We start from the raw sequence: 14,714 nt of genomic DNA on the forward strand, positions 1-14,714 counted from the left end.
ACGTTTTCTGTGTCTCCCACCGTGATCCCCCACTGTGCCATATCTGAGCGGACGGAGACCGCCAAAGGCTCAATCGCCAGAGCAAAAAGGAGCGGCGAGAGGGGGCACCCCTGCCGAGTGCCCCTACCCAATGACCACTCCTCCGATCGCTCTGACCCAAGCCTAACTCTGGCCCAAGGAGCATTGTACAGAATCCGGACCCAGCGGCAGAAGACGGGGCCCAACACCACCAACCGGAGGACCTCCAACAGGTACCCCCTGTCGACGGTGTCGAACGCCTTAGCAAGGTCAATCGACACCAGGACCAGTTGCTCCTCCCTGTCACGTACTTCATGAATAATATGGTTTAATCTCCTTAGGTTCATGGCGGTATTACGACCCGGGATAAACCCACATTGGTTTATCCCGGGTCGTACCCGGGTTGCACCCGACTGGCGCCATATGTGGCGCCAGTCGGGTGGCCAGCAACTTAGTCAGGATTTTTACATCCGTGTTGATAAACGTAATGGGCCGAAACGCCGCAGGGTCGCAGCTGTCCCCACCCGGCTTTAGGATCATACAGATTTCGCCCAGGTTCATCGTAGGCGGGAGGGTGTCACATTCAAACGCCTCCAGGTAAACCTGTAGGAGGAGGGGGGCAAGGACATCCTCGAATGCTTGGTAAAATTCAGAGGGGAAGCCGTCGCTCCCCGGGGACTTAGCCCTCGGCAGGCCGGCCATCGCTACCCTCACCTCTCGGAGCGACACGTCCAATTCCTCTGTGGCCTCTCTCGGGAGGGTCTGGAGGGTCAGCTCCCGGAGATAAGGCAGGTAGGAAGCCTCCGTGACTGAAGGATCCGCGGCGTAGACCGTCTGCAGGTGGGACTGGAGGACTCGGAGAATACCCGCTTCCGAGTGTACCATGCCACCCATAGGTCCCCTCAGAGCAACTATCCTCTCCGGGGTAGATTCTCGCTTAAGAATCCAGGCCAACAGCCGGCCTGACTTGTCCCCCTCTCGATGTAGATGCTGCCGATATTGGCCAAGGGTGTATTTATCCAGGCGATTTAGTACATCATGCACCGACTCCCTGGCTGCCCGCTCCGCTTCCAGATCCGATTCATCAGGATCTGTTAACAGCTGTCGTCGCAGAAGATCATCTTCAGCCTCCCGTAGTTCCCCAAGTAGTTGTTTCCGGACCCCATAAGTAAGGCCCATACATTCGCCGCGTATCACCGCTTTCAGAGCATCCCATTTGGTAGAGAAGGCGATGTCACCCCCCTCCAGTACAATGATCCTTGACATGACACAGTCAGCAAGAGGCCCTTGCATGAACTGAAGAATCTCAGGAGCCTGACGTGTGCGCGCATTTCACCTACTGCTCCGGTTGATGGCTTCAGATTATCCCGGTGACATCTCCAACGTTTCCAAGCCCTGAATCCTGATATCTCTGAGCACGCGAGAGGTAATTCGATCACACTCGATGTGGATGAACAGAGGCTGAAATTAGCTCCTCGAGGGGGTGTTGTGAGGCAGGAGATGAGCTCGCACCAAATGGTTAGACAGGGGCTTCATTAAAAATGTATACAGAGCAATAAAGGTGTGCGTCGGTGTCTCCTGTCAGCCTTCCTGCGGTTAAAGGCAGACAAAAGCACAGAAACGCCTCATGAATAATGGGACACGGACTATGGCGTTGCAACTTTAATGCACGCAGCAATAACGTTAAAAAAAGATATTTGCAATTTTCGAGTTTCACAACCGGGCCTGGCTCAGTCGTTTGTCCTGATTGGGCCTAGTCCTCGTCAGATATGTTCAGCGCCCGTTACAAAGAATATACGTTTGATCCGCAGGTCTGTGCGCAGATTGGGCAGAGATAAGGAGTTTGCTGCGAGTGTTTACCCTGCACTTCAGCGTGCAGTAATGCCTCTTGTCTTGAGCAGCCCGTCCTGGGAGCGCAGGAGCCTGTCCTCAGGGTGCAACTACGCCGCACATAAGACAATGCCTGGATTGACTGAGGGTGGTGTCCGTTCGTGCGGAGTTGTGCATTGTGCACCTGCGCCTTTTTCATGGAAGGAAAATCGCTTCAGTGCTCTGCGTCATACAAGCACCCGCGCAAAACATTACTAAAAAACTCACCAGAGTTATGGCTATGTAAGAATCATGCAAAAAATACTTGTGGAAATGCCGTTTTATTTGTATACTGTATTAGGTCGGTTACAACTTTAACACTCTGTAATGGAAAATAATGTGCGAAAAGTCTTTTGCGGGCATTTTTTCCAGATGTCATTCCCATTCACCGCGCTGATCTGTGCATACAGATTCGTGCAGGGGCTGAGTCATAAAAATGTGTGTGGGCGCACAGCTCTGCGCATGGTTTTAAGGCACCGCTCTGTCTAAAACACGTACTCCTACCTAAATCACAATGTAGCACAGCTCAGAAAAAGAAGGCAACCACTGGTCCCTGCTTTGCTATCTGCAATTCAGCGCTAACTGAGAATTTCTGGGCTAAGTGCATGCGCTTTAGGCAGTGGACAGTCTAAACAATGGGCGAAATAGTTGGAAAACGTAGCACTGTTTGCACAATATTTTACAATTATCACACACTCAAGTATGTCCTCTGGGTTTGTGTAGCGGGAGGAAAGTATCATTCAGGGCTGGTGGTAAGAATGCAAAACACTGGGCAATCGAGGTGTGACAATAAACTACAAACAAGCAGGCACTTAACCCACTGGACTAAAGTTAAAAGAAATACGTGCAAGCATTGGCCGCGCGGCAAAGCGAAAGTGATCGCAGGGACGCTCTCTGTGGTGGGGGAGGGGCAGAGGGAATGGGGGTACAAGGGCGCTAGGAAGACGTGGTGATGCACTGATAAACACTCACCCATGCAGCATGTCAAGCCTCCTGCCCACAGGACCCGCGCAGGGCTCATGGTAGTGTAGTGCAAGGAAGTCGATGGAAGCGATGAGGGAGGAGGCTCAGGAGTGACTTGAGGGGGAACATGGAATAAACAGAGATTGTCGAAGCTGACGAGAAGGGCGGGGGAGAAAGGAGGGGGTAGTGCAAGCAGAGACGACGAGAAGGGAGGGGGTAGATCAAGCAGAGGAGCCTGAATAAAGCTGACGAGGAGGGAGGGGGAGAAGGGAGGGGGGAGTGCAAGCAGAGGAGCCATTAGAACAAGGCTTAATGAGATAAGAAAGGCAGATAGCGGCTGCGTACGTTCACGCGCACATGCACGCAAGCTTTAAGCCAGGAAAAGCTTGTGGGTAGCACTTTCTAAAGCCCCTCACTAAAAGTCGAGCAATGCGCTGCTCTAGGCTCGACCTAATGACAGTGAATCCTGTGACGGTGCGGTAACTACTCCGCTCATCCAGATTCGGAATTAACAATTTTTAAGTAGAATTGTGGTCCTGGCCTTTTTTGGTGAGAACGGCATGCAGACTTTCCAGAAAAATGCAAGTTCAGGCCAGTTTCATCAGGTCAAAGTATCCGTACGACCAGGACGGAAACAAGTAGTCTGACTGGTGCGCTATAAGGAGTACCACCTATAGAATTCAATCCATTTAAATAGTCAAAGCTATCTTTCAGGGCAGAGAAGAAATTGCAGTTTGGAACTTTCTTGGAAATGTATTTTTTGCATATATGATTGTGTACCAGTTAACCATCTGAGACGTAGCCCATGAACGAATTCCAGGGTTATGATGCATTGTCCTGTACGTGTGGGTGATATGATGCAGAGTGACACGTAGACTCTCTCTCGGTCATGTCCTCATGCCACTCTTTCTCTCACTCTTCTTTCTCCCAGTCTTAAACTCTGTCTCTTTCTCCCTAGGCTCCCACAGTCCATACACGAAGACAGCCCAGGAGATTGTCAACATTTGCCAGCAGACTCTGGCTGAGGTAAGTTCACTCTCTTTATATCAGTGATATAGTATAGCACTCATTGTATTACCCTTCTAGTTATTATTAGATCAGCCTTTTGATCACTTTAGACCACATTTTCATCTCCAGTGTTTCATCAATACTGTCAAATTGTTGCAAACTAAATCTGGATCTTGCTACAGCCTCACAACATGAAATCAGTCTCTCCTCGTTTTCATAGGCAGTCATAACCCAAACTGCGTCCCATCATCAAGACAATTAAATACCTTCAGTACTTTGAGGAGCAAAATCTTTTCTGGCCCATCTGTTTTCTCTTAATTTCAAATCTAGTTCAGAAGTTTCGGAAAAACTCCTGTCAGGACATTATTTCACCCGTTCAACCTGCAGTCTGCCATTTAGCTATCTAGCCTGCCTTGAATCCTTGCACTTGTCCATGGTATGCAGGACTTTCTTTCTTGAAATCATCATTAGCCTTTGGTTAGTATCTTCCGAAGTACCTCTGATTCCCAAACTGTGGGTCGCTACCCACTGGTAGGCCACCTGATGATTTCTGGTGGGTCAAGAAAGAGCTATAAATAAAGATGTCTTCACCATTTGCATTTATCTCGTCACATTTGCTGTGCTTCAAAGACAGAGGTCCAATGTCAGTCTATGTCTTCTGACAAAGTGATGCTTATTTTAACATGGGGATTGGTGTTTACTTGTCTTTCTCTGACTGCCAAGTAAGAGGAGTTTTTAAAGTAAAGTACATTAAAACAACAACTATAAGGTGCCATTTTTTGTAACACAACAAATTTAAATACCTGTAAATGAACTGTACACATATTTCATAGTATCTCAGCAGTTAACAAAGCAAAAGTGAAGTACATTTTTTTGTAATTCTGACCTGTGATGGAAGCAAATATTTTAATAGGATCAACACAAATCATAACACTTACTTGGCGATGCACAAATGATAAACAATCAATGCCGTTAGTATGCATGGATGGCACCTATAAAATTCTCCACTGTCACTTCTGGAGCCAAACAGACTCACTGTACAGCAGCATGGCACCACCTGCTGTCGTGCAGGAGTGCACACTTTGAAAGCTTTCTGGATCCAGTCTGACGCCTGGGGATATTCTAAAGGTGAGGAATCTGTGAATAGAGTATCCAAGAGCAAAAATGTAACCAAAGGCAAGTAAAATCTTCTTGTGAGGGACCAAGGGGAGGAGAGCGGTCCGATGAGAAACTCGGCTGTAATTTGAAAAACTTAAAAAAAAAATTAAATGCCCTCTTTGAATAGCGGGGGTTAATTTGGCACAGCAAGTTCGGAAGCACTGTCTGGGCCTCACTCCTCCTACTTCATGGCACTCTCAGAGACAACACAAAAGTAGTGGACAGAAAAATGACTGCCAAGTCGTCTTAATAATTGAGAATTTCACTGTGAACCATTCCATATTTTTATATTGTCTGCCTTTCCTGAAGTTGAACCATGAAGTTTTTTCCAAACACACCATGGCACTAAAGCCTCATTCTTCTGTCATTATCCGATCGTATATCATAATAGCGATATTTAGCCAGTTAAGTCTGGTTTAAATTGAATCCGATTAGTTTCCATGTATTTTTACTTTTGTTAGACTCTGTTCTCCAAAGATGGAGGGCGCTTTCCATGATTTCAAGGTCATCTTTGCTCTTGGCCTTTACATTTATTCATCAAAGATTTCTGCTCTGTTCCTAGGCTTCCTGTGAGTAATAAATTATTGGTTCTGCCACAAAAATAGAGTTTTAGCTCAAACTGATGAGCCAACCCTTCATTAACAGACACAAGTTCTGAATATGATTGTATTAATATCACCTTTTGACGAGCCTTCTATGAGTTTGATGTTTTTAATTTGAAGGCTGGGCTTCCACGTGCCCACCACCACATGTCGAGTCTGTGACCTCATCCTCAGAGTTGGACAGATGTAAATGGGCTACATTACAATTGTCCGCACCTGTAGAAACATCTGTAATAATTGTAATAATTAGCTGTCTCTGTCACAACTGTGCTCCCCCTGCTTGTCTTCAGTAACTGCCAAGAATTGCAGGGGTCTGGCTTCTCTTCGTTACTGATGGACCCACCTTCCCAGGCTGAGCTGCAGCCGCTATGGCTACTTCTTGTCGTCTTTACATGTTAGAGGTCAGATGTTGCTGCGCTTGGAATCAGGCCAGCGGGTCTTGGACTCAGAGTATTCTAGTTTATGTAAACAGCCCATCTTGGAAGGTCAGCTTTTGCTCTAGTGTCTGGTTTATTGTGTTGAAAGCTCAGGACACAACAATGTGTGAGTCGTAACCCAGTGTAGTCCATGGCCATCCTACCTGTGGATGTCGGGCTCCTTTAGACAAAGTAAATTAATTGGTCAAAGCCTGTGAGGGGATTGTGATGATCCCCTTATTGTAGGTAAGTGCCTCTTCCTGTTTTCTGTGTTTTACACTCTTCACCATCTGCCTCAATTCCCATTTCCTTGCTCATCCTCTAGTACGACGAACACTTGACACAGCTAGAGAAGGACATCTCCACGGCCAAAGAAGCGATTCTGGATGAAGCGGACCTGGAGAGCTTTGAGCCGATGACGCCGGGACCTTATACGCCGCAGGTCAGTGTTGTGCAACCATCTTTCACTTTGAGTTCATCTCCTCACAGGTTGGTGTACTCGAGAGCGCCTTGGTGGACACTGGCATGTCTGTATGTCAAAGTCTGGGTTTCACTTTCTATGTGAACAAAACCTGATCTCTTCCCTCTCCACTCTTACCATATACATTCATGTACCTTTGTCTTCCTCCTGGCTGTACTTGATCAATTCATACAGAAATACAGGACATCTTGCGAAACATCAAGTTTGAGGCATATGAGTTGCAGATCTTACACTTTGCATTAGATCGCCACCTGGTGTTGGGCTCGGATGATTGCATGTTGTCGTCTTGGAAGACGTGACTCCTCCCTTGGACAATAGTGCGCATAGGCATCGGCTCCATCCTTAGATTGTTTTTTTCCGCCACTGGGTTCGGATGAAATTTTTCCGCTCCGGTTTGAAATCTACTTTTCAAGTACTTTGACGCGTAAAAACTTATTTAAACTTCACCAAACTACTTTCGCTATTGACAGACATCGTCTTGACTCCATCAGCTCGATTCCGGTCGTCGGCGCGGGCCGTTGGGCCTATCCACGCCGTGAGGCCTACACCTCATGGAAAGGACGCCATTCAAAAGATGTAAGAGCAAAGTTCCCACACAATGACCATCACGAGGTGTGTAACCTGTGCTTATCGACGGAACACGACAAATCCAGCTGCACAGCCTGTGCGTCCTTTCGATCCAAGAAAACCATTCGAGATCGGAGGGCCCATGGACACGACATGCAGAGATCTGCCCCGGAACCAGTGGATATCTTCGACGAAGAAGTTCCGCTCGTTCCCGAAGAGGGTTCAGACGATCTCCAAATCGTATCAGAGGCAGACGACTCAGATGACTCCATACAATCTGGTCAGCGTGTGAGTACTACTGCTCCGGCCCCATACCCACCACCCAAATCGAAGGCAAAGGTCAACACTCCGCCTCCGGGGCCCAGTCAAGACCGAAAACACACTTCGAAAGCCCCGCCATCGAGCCCGGCTCCGAAGAAAATACTCAAGCCTTCTGGTAGCTCCTTACCGAGCAAGCCGCACGTGCCGATCCCACCAGCTCCCACGGCACCGAAACCGAGAGAAGTCTTGGCTCCGAAACCGTCGACTTCTAAAGACAAAACTATGAAGCCAGTGTCTGACGCCTCGAAGCCGGCGAGACCAGCTTCCACTCCGAAGCCAATATCTTTGGTACCGAAACATACAAGGCCCGATTCTGATGCGCTCAAGCCCTCAAAACAGCCTTCAACTCCGAAAACAACACCTTCGGTGCCGAAATCTACGCAAAAGGACACAGTTACAACTCCTAAGGCTAAAGAGAAGCAGCAACCACGCCCGGAACCAACAAAAATCGACACCAGCAAAGGTTCCGCAAGGAGAAGAACTTTTCCAGCCTGATCCTCTACAAAAGAAGATCTACATTGACCCAAAGACAGGTCATGTATCCACTACACCACACAGGAAGAGGAAATCCGACACAGCACCTACACCTGCAGTGCCTTTCAAGAAGAAGGACTCTGCCACATCTCCTATACTTCCTTCTCCTTCACTTCCTTCTCCTTCATCTCCTATACTTCCTTCTCCTTCATCTCCTGTTCCTCCTAACAATTCATCTCAGAATTCTCCTGAACACTCTCCTCCTCATTCTTCACCACATATACCTTAAAATAATGATGAGTGTAGCATAGGGGAGGGGTAGACTCAGATGAGCCTTTTCCCTATCCTGTTGATGATCCAGATTGGGAGTACCCAAACCCACAAGATGTGCCAGCTATTCCTGACTCAAAGTCATATCCATCAAAACCTTCTCCCCAGAGGACAATATTGGTTTTGGGCACTTACTGAATAGGGCTGCTATTTATCATGGGGTCACCATGCATTCAGATGAGGCAGAGGAAGATTTTTTATTAGATAACAATCACAAAAGTCTGTTCAAATTCTTCCAATGATCAAAGGGGTCATCAAACATGCTCCAGAGGTATTTAAAGATCCTGTACGTGCTAGGGTTCTAAACCCTAGAATTTAGAAAAAGTACAGGCCTGCTCCTGGGGATCCTGCCTACATTAAAGGACAGCTACCCTTAGATTCCCTAGTCGTGTCCAATGCTAGAAAAAGAGCAAACTCACAGACATCAGGTGAAGCACCACCCCCTGATAAAGAATCTAAGGTGATAGATGCTTCAGGCAAAAGAATAGCTGCACAAGCTACTAATACATGACGTATAGCTATCAAGTAAGCCCTCCTTGCAAGATATGACAGGGCTCATTATGATCAGTTAGAAAAATTAATGCAACATCTACCTGACCAATAAAAGGCGCAAGCAAACAACCTTATACAAGATGGCAAGTTAATTTCAAATGCCTCAATCAAGTGCGCACTAGATGTAGCAGACACTGCATCTAGAGCTGTAAACACTAGTGTCCTACTTCGACGTCATGCGTGGCTACGCATTTCAGGATTTAAACAGGAAGTGCAAACTACCATCTTAAATCACAATGCTGTGGAACTCGAGTTGTCAAGTGTCTAGCCAATATACTCTCTGTTGTGTCCCTGGCACTTGCAATACCTAAGAATAGACTTAAGTATTATAGGGACATGTCTGCTCATGTAGATATGCCCAAATCTGTGCTATAGTGCACCCTGCCTTAGGGCTGTAAGGCCTGCTGGAAAGGTGACTTACCCATACCTTAGGCAGCGCTGCTGTGACATTGCACACAGGCAGTGTGCCATGTGGACTTTGTTATTTTGTCTGCACCAGGGCATGCAGGCTGCAGTGGCAGTCTGCAGGGCCTAGATGAGGGGTCCGTAGAAAACCCTCTTCAGTACCAACGCGCTAGGTACCCAGGTACCCTCTACTAGGGTCGTACAGGTGGCCTGAAGGACCAATTGTGGAACAGTTTTAGGAAAGAAGCACTGACGCAGGGGACCTGGTTGTCCGGGACCCTGTGCCCTACAATCAAAAGCACATAATGTTCGAGGCATATGGGCTGCAGATGGTACATCTATGAATAGATCGCCATCTGGTGTTGGGCTCGGATGATTGCACTTTGTTTTTCTCTTGGAGAAGTCTTTGTCGTCATAGATGACTCCTCCTCTTGGTGTTAGTGCGCATGGGCATCGGCTCCATCCTTAGATTGTTTTTTTCCGCCATCGGGTTCGGATGAGGATCGAAGCGCTCCGGACCGACTTCAACAAAGAAGGTTATAACCGGCGCGTACTCCTTTCCAAATCGACGGTATCGTTATCGAACGCGACTTTACTCCATACCGACGCGGTTCGAAGGACGACGACTACGAGTCCATGGAAAGGACTCCATTCAAAAAATGTCCAACGTGTGGTGCTAAGTTCCCACACAAGGACCTACACGAGGTGTGCAACCTCTGCTTGTCCCCTGAACACGAATCCAGGGACTGTGAGGCCTGTGCAGCGTTCTCTTCAAAGTCGACGATTAGAAACCGTCGAGCCCGAAGACACGAGGTATCGAGAATGCAGTCACAAGCAATCCCGGAGCTGTTCGAGGACCAGCACCCAGAAGAGGAGGAAGAAGAGGCCGACGAGGCGGGGTCAGAAGCGGACGAGTCCGACGTCGAGGAAATCGACGTCCAACAAACCGTGAGTGACGACGTCCCTTTACCAAAGAACAGACCCCGCACGGTGTCGACCCCGCCCTCGAGCCCGGTCAGACAACCGAAAAAAGTTTCCAACGCCCCGCCTTCGAGCACGGCAACGAAACAGAAACCGAAACACTTGGTCTCCCATCATAGTGGTTCCGGTTCCGATAAACGGACCACATCGACACCGAAGCACCAAGTCAAGGAAAGCTCGAAGTCGAAGCAGTCCATGTCGACACCGAAGCACGCTTCGGCGTCGAAAACACCCTCGACACCGGGGACATCTTCGATACCGAAGAAATCGGATCCGAACAAAATCTCGGCACCGAAAATACAAATGGACATTCAAAAGAAAAAACACCTTTCGGAACCGAAAACTGCGGTACCGACACAGGAACACGGGACTGATCCTAAACAAAAGACTTTGTTTATTGACCCAAAGACTGGCAAGGTAGTCACAGAACTACCTAAAAAGAGGAAGAATGAACATTCGGACGACAAGACTCATCCGAAGAAGAGAACAATGGGGACGAATACAACTCCTCCCTCTTCTCCCAAACCTCACACACCATCTTCTCCTCTTCCTCACAATAGGCCAAATATTCCTCCCACAAGACCATCTACACCTACAACAGATGTAGAGAGTGACACAGGGGAGGGGGAACATCCTGGGGATGATGAGGACACAATCCCAGAGGAGGCAGACCCATGGGAAGAGAATAATGTAGGGTCAGATAATGATACCGACCCTGAATCGTATCCCTCAAAACCTTCACCTCCTGATGACAATACTGGGTTTGCACAACTCATTACTAGAGCAGCAACATATCATAAGGTAGACCTACATACAGAACCTCAAGTACAGGACTTCTTATTAGAAACACTACCTACTGCACAAAGAACATCAGGAACCCTACCAATGCTTAAGGGCCTTCTCAGTCATACATCAGAGATATTCAAAGACCCAGTGAGGGCTAGGGTATTGAACCCAAGAATCGATAAAAAATATAGGGCAGCTCCAAAAGACCCAATATACATTAAAGGGCAAATTCCTCTAGACTCACTAGTGGTCACAAACGCTCGTAAGAGAGCAAACTCTTTATCTACAGGAGAAGCTCCACCTCCTGACAAAGAGTCTAAACTAATAGATGCCTCTGGCAAGAGAGTGGCATCTCAAGCGGCAAACAGCTGGCGCATAGCTAATACGCAAGCACTACTTGCAAGGTATGACAGAGCGCATTATGATGAGTTAGAAAAACTCATCACGCATCTCCCCAAAGAACATCAAAAGAGGGCAGATCAACTCATACAGGAAGGGAAGTTAATTACGAACACTTCAATCAAGTGCGCCCTAGACGCGGCAGACACTGCAGCAAGATCTACAAACACAAGCATCATGTTAAGGAGACATGCATGGCTCAGAGTATCAGGGTTCAAACAAGAGGTACAAACATCGTTACTGAACCAACCTTTTGATGGGAAAACACTTTTCGGCACAGGGACAGATGAGGCCCTAGAAAAGATGAAGAAGGATACGGAAACGGCTAAATCAATGGGAGCATTGCAACAGCCGACCCAAAGAGGTTCCTTTCGTAGATCCACCTATAGAGGAGGATCCAAAAATACAGGTACAAACCAGCAACAAACCTCTTTTACACCTACATCACCCAGAGGTAATTCTAGAGGTGGCTACAGGGGTAACAACAACAAGGGTAGAGGTCGCGGAAACAACAACAACCGCAACTCTCCAACCCCAAAACAGTGACTTCATACAGCTCCCCCCAGACCATATAACACCGGTCGGGGGACGCCTATCACAGTTCCTACCTGTCTGGGAAAACATCACATCAGACAGGTGGGTAAGACAAATTATCCAACATGGTTATTGCCTAGAACTCACAGCTACCCCACCAAACATCCCCCCCAAACAGCGTCCAATGAAACAAGATCACCTGACACTGTTAAAACAAGAAGTACTATCACTGCTAGAAAAGCATGCCATAGAGAAGGTTCCACAGCACCAACAAGGAACAGGAGTATACTCCCTATACTTCCTAATTCCCAAAAAGGACGGGTCTCTAAGGCCAATACTGGACCTAAGACCTCTCAACGCATACATAAATTCGGAACATTTCCACATGGTCACGCTCCAACAAGTACTTCCTTTACTGAAGAAAGGGGACTTTCTTTCTACACTGGATCTAAAAGACGCTTACTTTCATATCCCTATTCACAAAGCCCACAGGAAATACCTCAGGTTTGTGGTAGAAGGACAACATTATCAGTTCAAGGTCCTTCCGTTTGGTGTCACAACGGCACCAAGGGTGTTCACAAAATGCCTGGCAGTGGTAGCAGCTCACCTAAGAAGACAACAAATTCATGTCTTCCCATACTTGGACGACTGGCTAATAAAGGCCAGGTCACAAGAGGAATGTCTTCAAAACACACAAAAGACAATTCAGCTACTACACCAGCTAGGGTTCACGGTGAACTACACAAAGTCACACCTACAACCAAACAAGGTTCAACAATATCTGGGGGCTACTATAGACACAGAAAAAGCCAAAGTGTACCCCAACCCAGTCAGGATCCAAACAATGCTTACAATCATTCAAAGATTTCAGCCACAACACTCACTAACAGCAAGAGTGTTCATGCAGCTATTAGGCATGATGTCATCCTGCATACTGCTAATACCATATGCCAAACTACAAATGCGTCCGCTACAAGAATGCTTAGCGACACAGTGGAATCAGGCTCAAGGGCAGATTACAGATCTGGTGTTGGTAGACGACCGCACACACCGCTCTCTGAAGTGGTGGAACATAACAAACATTACCAAGGGGCGGTCGTTCCTAGAACCGATTCCACAGGTGACAATAACAGCAGACGCATCGCTCACCGGATGGGGAGCACATATGGACAAATACACAGTACAAGGAAGGTGGAGTGTGCAGGAAAGAACACTGCACATCAACCATCTAGAACTACTAGCAGTGTTTCTAGCATTGAAAGCCTTCCAGATACATGTTACCAACAAAGCAGTCCTGATCAGAACAGACAACATGACAGCAATGTATTATATTCAAAAACAGGGGGGGACGCACTCTCTCCAACTATCCAGACTAGCACAGGAAATTTGGAGATGGGCCATTCCTCAAAACATCTATCTGTTAGCCGAACACCTACCAGGAGTCCAAAACCAGATAGCAGACATCTTAAGCAGACAGTCGGAACAAATACACGAATGGGAACTGCACCAACAAATACTGCAGCCATTCTTCCAAAGATGGGGACAACCAGAGATAGACCTCTTTGCCACTCATCAGAACACAAAATGCCAAAGCTTCGCGTCCAGGTATCCACATCACCTGTCGCAGGGCAATGCGTTATGGATAAATTGGTCCAACAAATTTGCATACGCTTTTCCCCCTCTCCCACTAATTCCATTAGTGGTCAGAAAGCTGCAACAACACTCAATGACCATGATACTAGTGGCACCCACGTGGGCAAGACAGCCGTGGTACACCACGCTACTGCAACTCTCACAAGTGCCACACCAAAAATTACGAATTCTACCCATGCACCTTACACAGAACCATGGAGAAATAATGCACCCAGATCCAACTCAATTGAACTTAGCGATCTGGCTCCTGAAATCCTAGAATTTGGGTACTTAGATCTACCTCCAAATTGCATGGAGATAATTAAACAAGCGAGACGTCCAACCACCAGAGCATGTTATGCAGCTAAGTGGAAGAGGTTTGCTATACACTGTACTAATAACAATATCAACCCTCTGGACGTATCAACAAAGGAGATTATTTGCTACTTATTACACTTACAGCAATGTAATCTAGCGTACACATCTATCAGAGTACATCTAGCAGCTATAGCAGCGTACCTACAAAACAGGCAACACATATCACTGTTCAGAGTACCAGCTATAAAGGCATTCATGGAAGGCCTTAAAAGAGTCATTCCACCAAGATTACCACCTTCCCCAGTCTGGAACCTCAACGTAGTACTCACCAGACTAATGGGGCCACCCTTCGAACCTATGCATAGGTGCGAAATACAATTCCTTACATGGAAGGTGGCTTTCCTTATAGCCATTACCTCACTCAGGAGAGTAAGTGAATTACAGGCATTGACAATACAAGAACCATTCCTACAGTTACACCAGAATAAAGTGGTTCTTAGAACAAACCCAAAGTTCTTGCCTAAGGTAATTTCAGCATTCCACATCAATCAGCCAGTGGAATTACCAGTCTTCTTTCCAAAGCCACAGACGGTGGCAGAAAGGGCTCTACATACACTAGATGTCAAAAGAGCCATTTTGTACTACATAGAAAGAACACAAAACTTCAGGAAAACTAAACAACTATTTGTAGCATTTTCCCCAACACATAAGGGCAATCCTATCTCTAAAGCAGGCATCGCTAGATGGATTGTAAGATGTATACAGATATGTTACATTAAAGCAAAGAGAACATTAACTGTTCCTCCTAGAGCTCATTCTACACGAAAGCTAGGAGCATCTATGGCATTCTTAGGGAACATTCCCCTAGATGACATATGTAGAGCAGCAACTTGGTCTACA

At 47.0% G+C, this 14,714-nt stretch overlaps 1 protein-coding gene across 1 annotated transcript in view; it reads left to right on the forward strand.

The window, feature by feature from the left end:
- LOC144752244 (transcription initiation factor TFIID subunit 1-like) overlaps positions 1–14,714 on the forward strand; it is a 303,153-nt gene that overhangs the window by 230,190 nt on the left and 58,249 nt on the right. Inside the window, exons 34-35 of the mRNA XM_078640245.1 lie at positions 3,809–3,876; positions 6,360–6,476. Of these exons, the coding sequence (XP_078496371.1) occupies positions 3,809–3,876; positions 6,360–6,476 (185 nt within the window). The remainder of the gene's footprint in view (positions 1–3,808; positions 3,877–6,359; positions 6,477–14,714) is intronic.

Source organism: Lissotriton helveticus, chromosome 4_2 (genome assembly GCF_964261635.1).
Source record: "Lissotriton helveticus chromosome 4_2, aLisHel1.1, whole genome shotgun sequence".
NCBI lineage: Eukaryota > Metazoa > Chordata > Amphibia > Caudata > Salamandridae > Lissotriton > Lissotriton helveticus.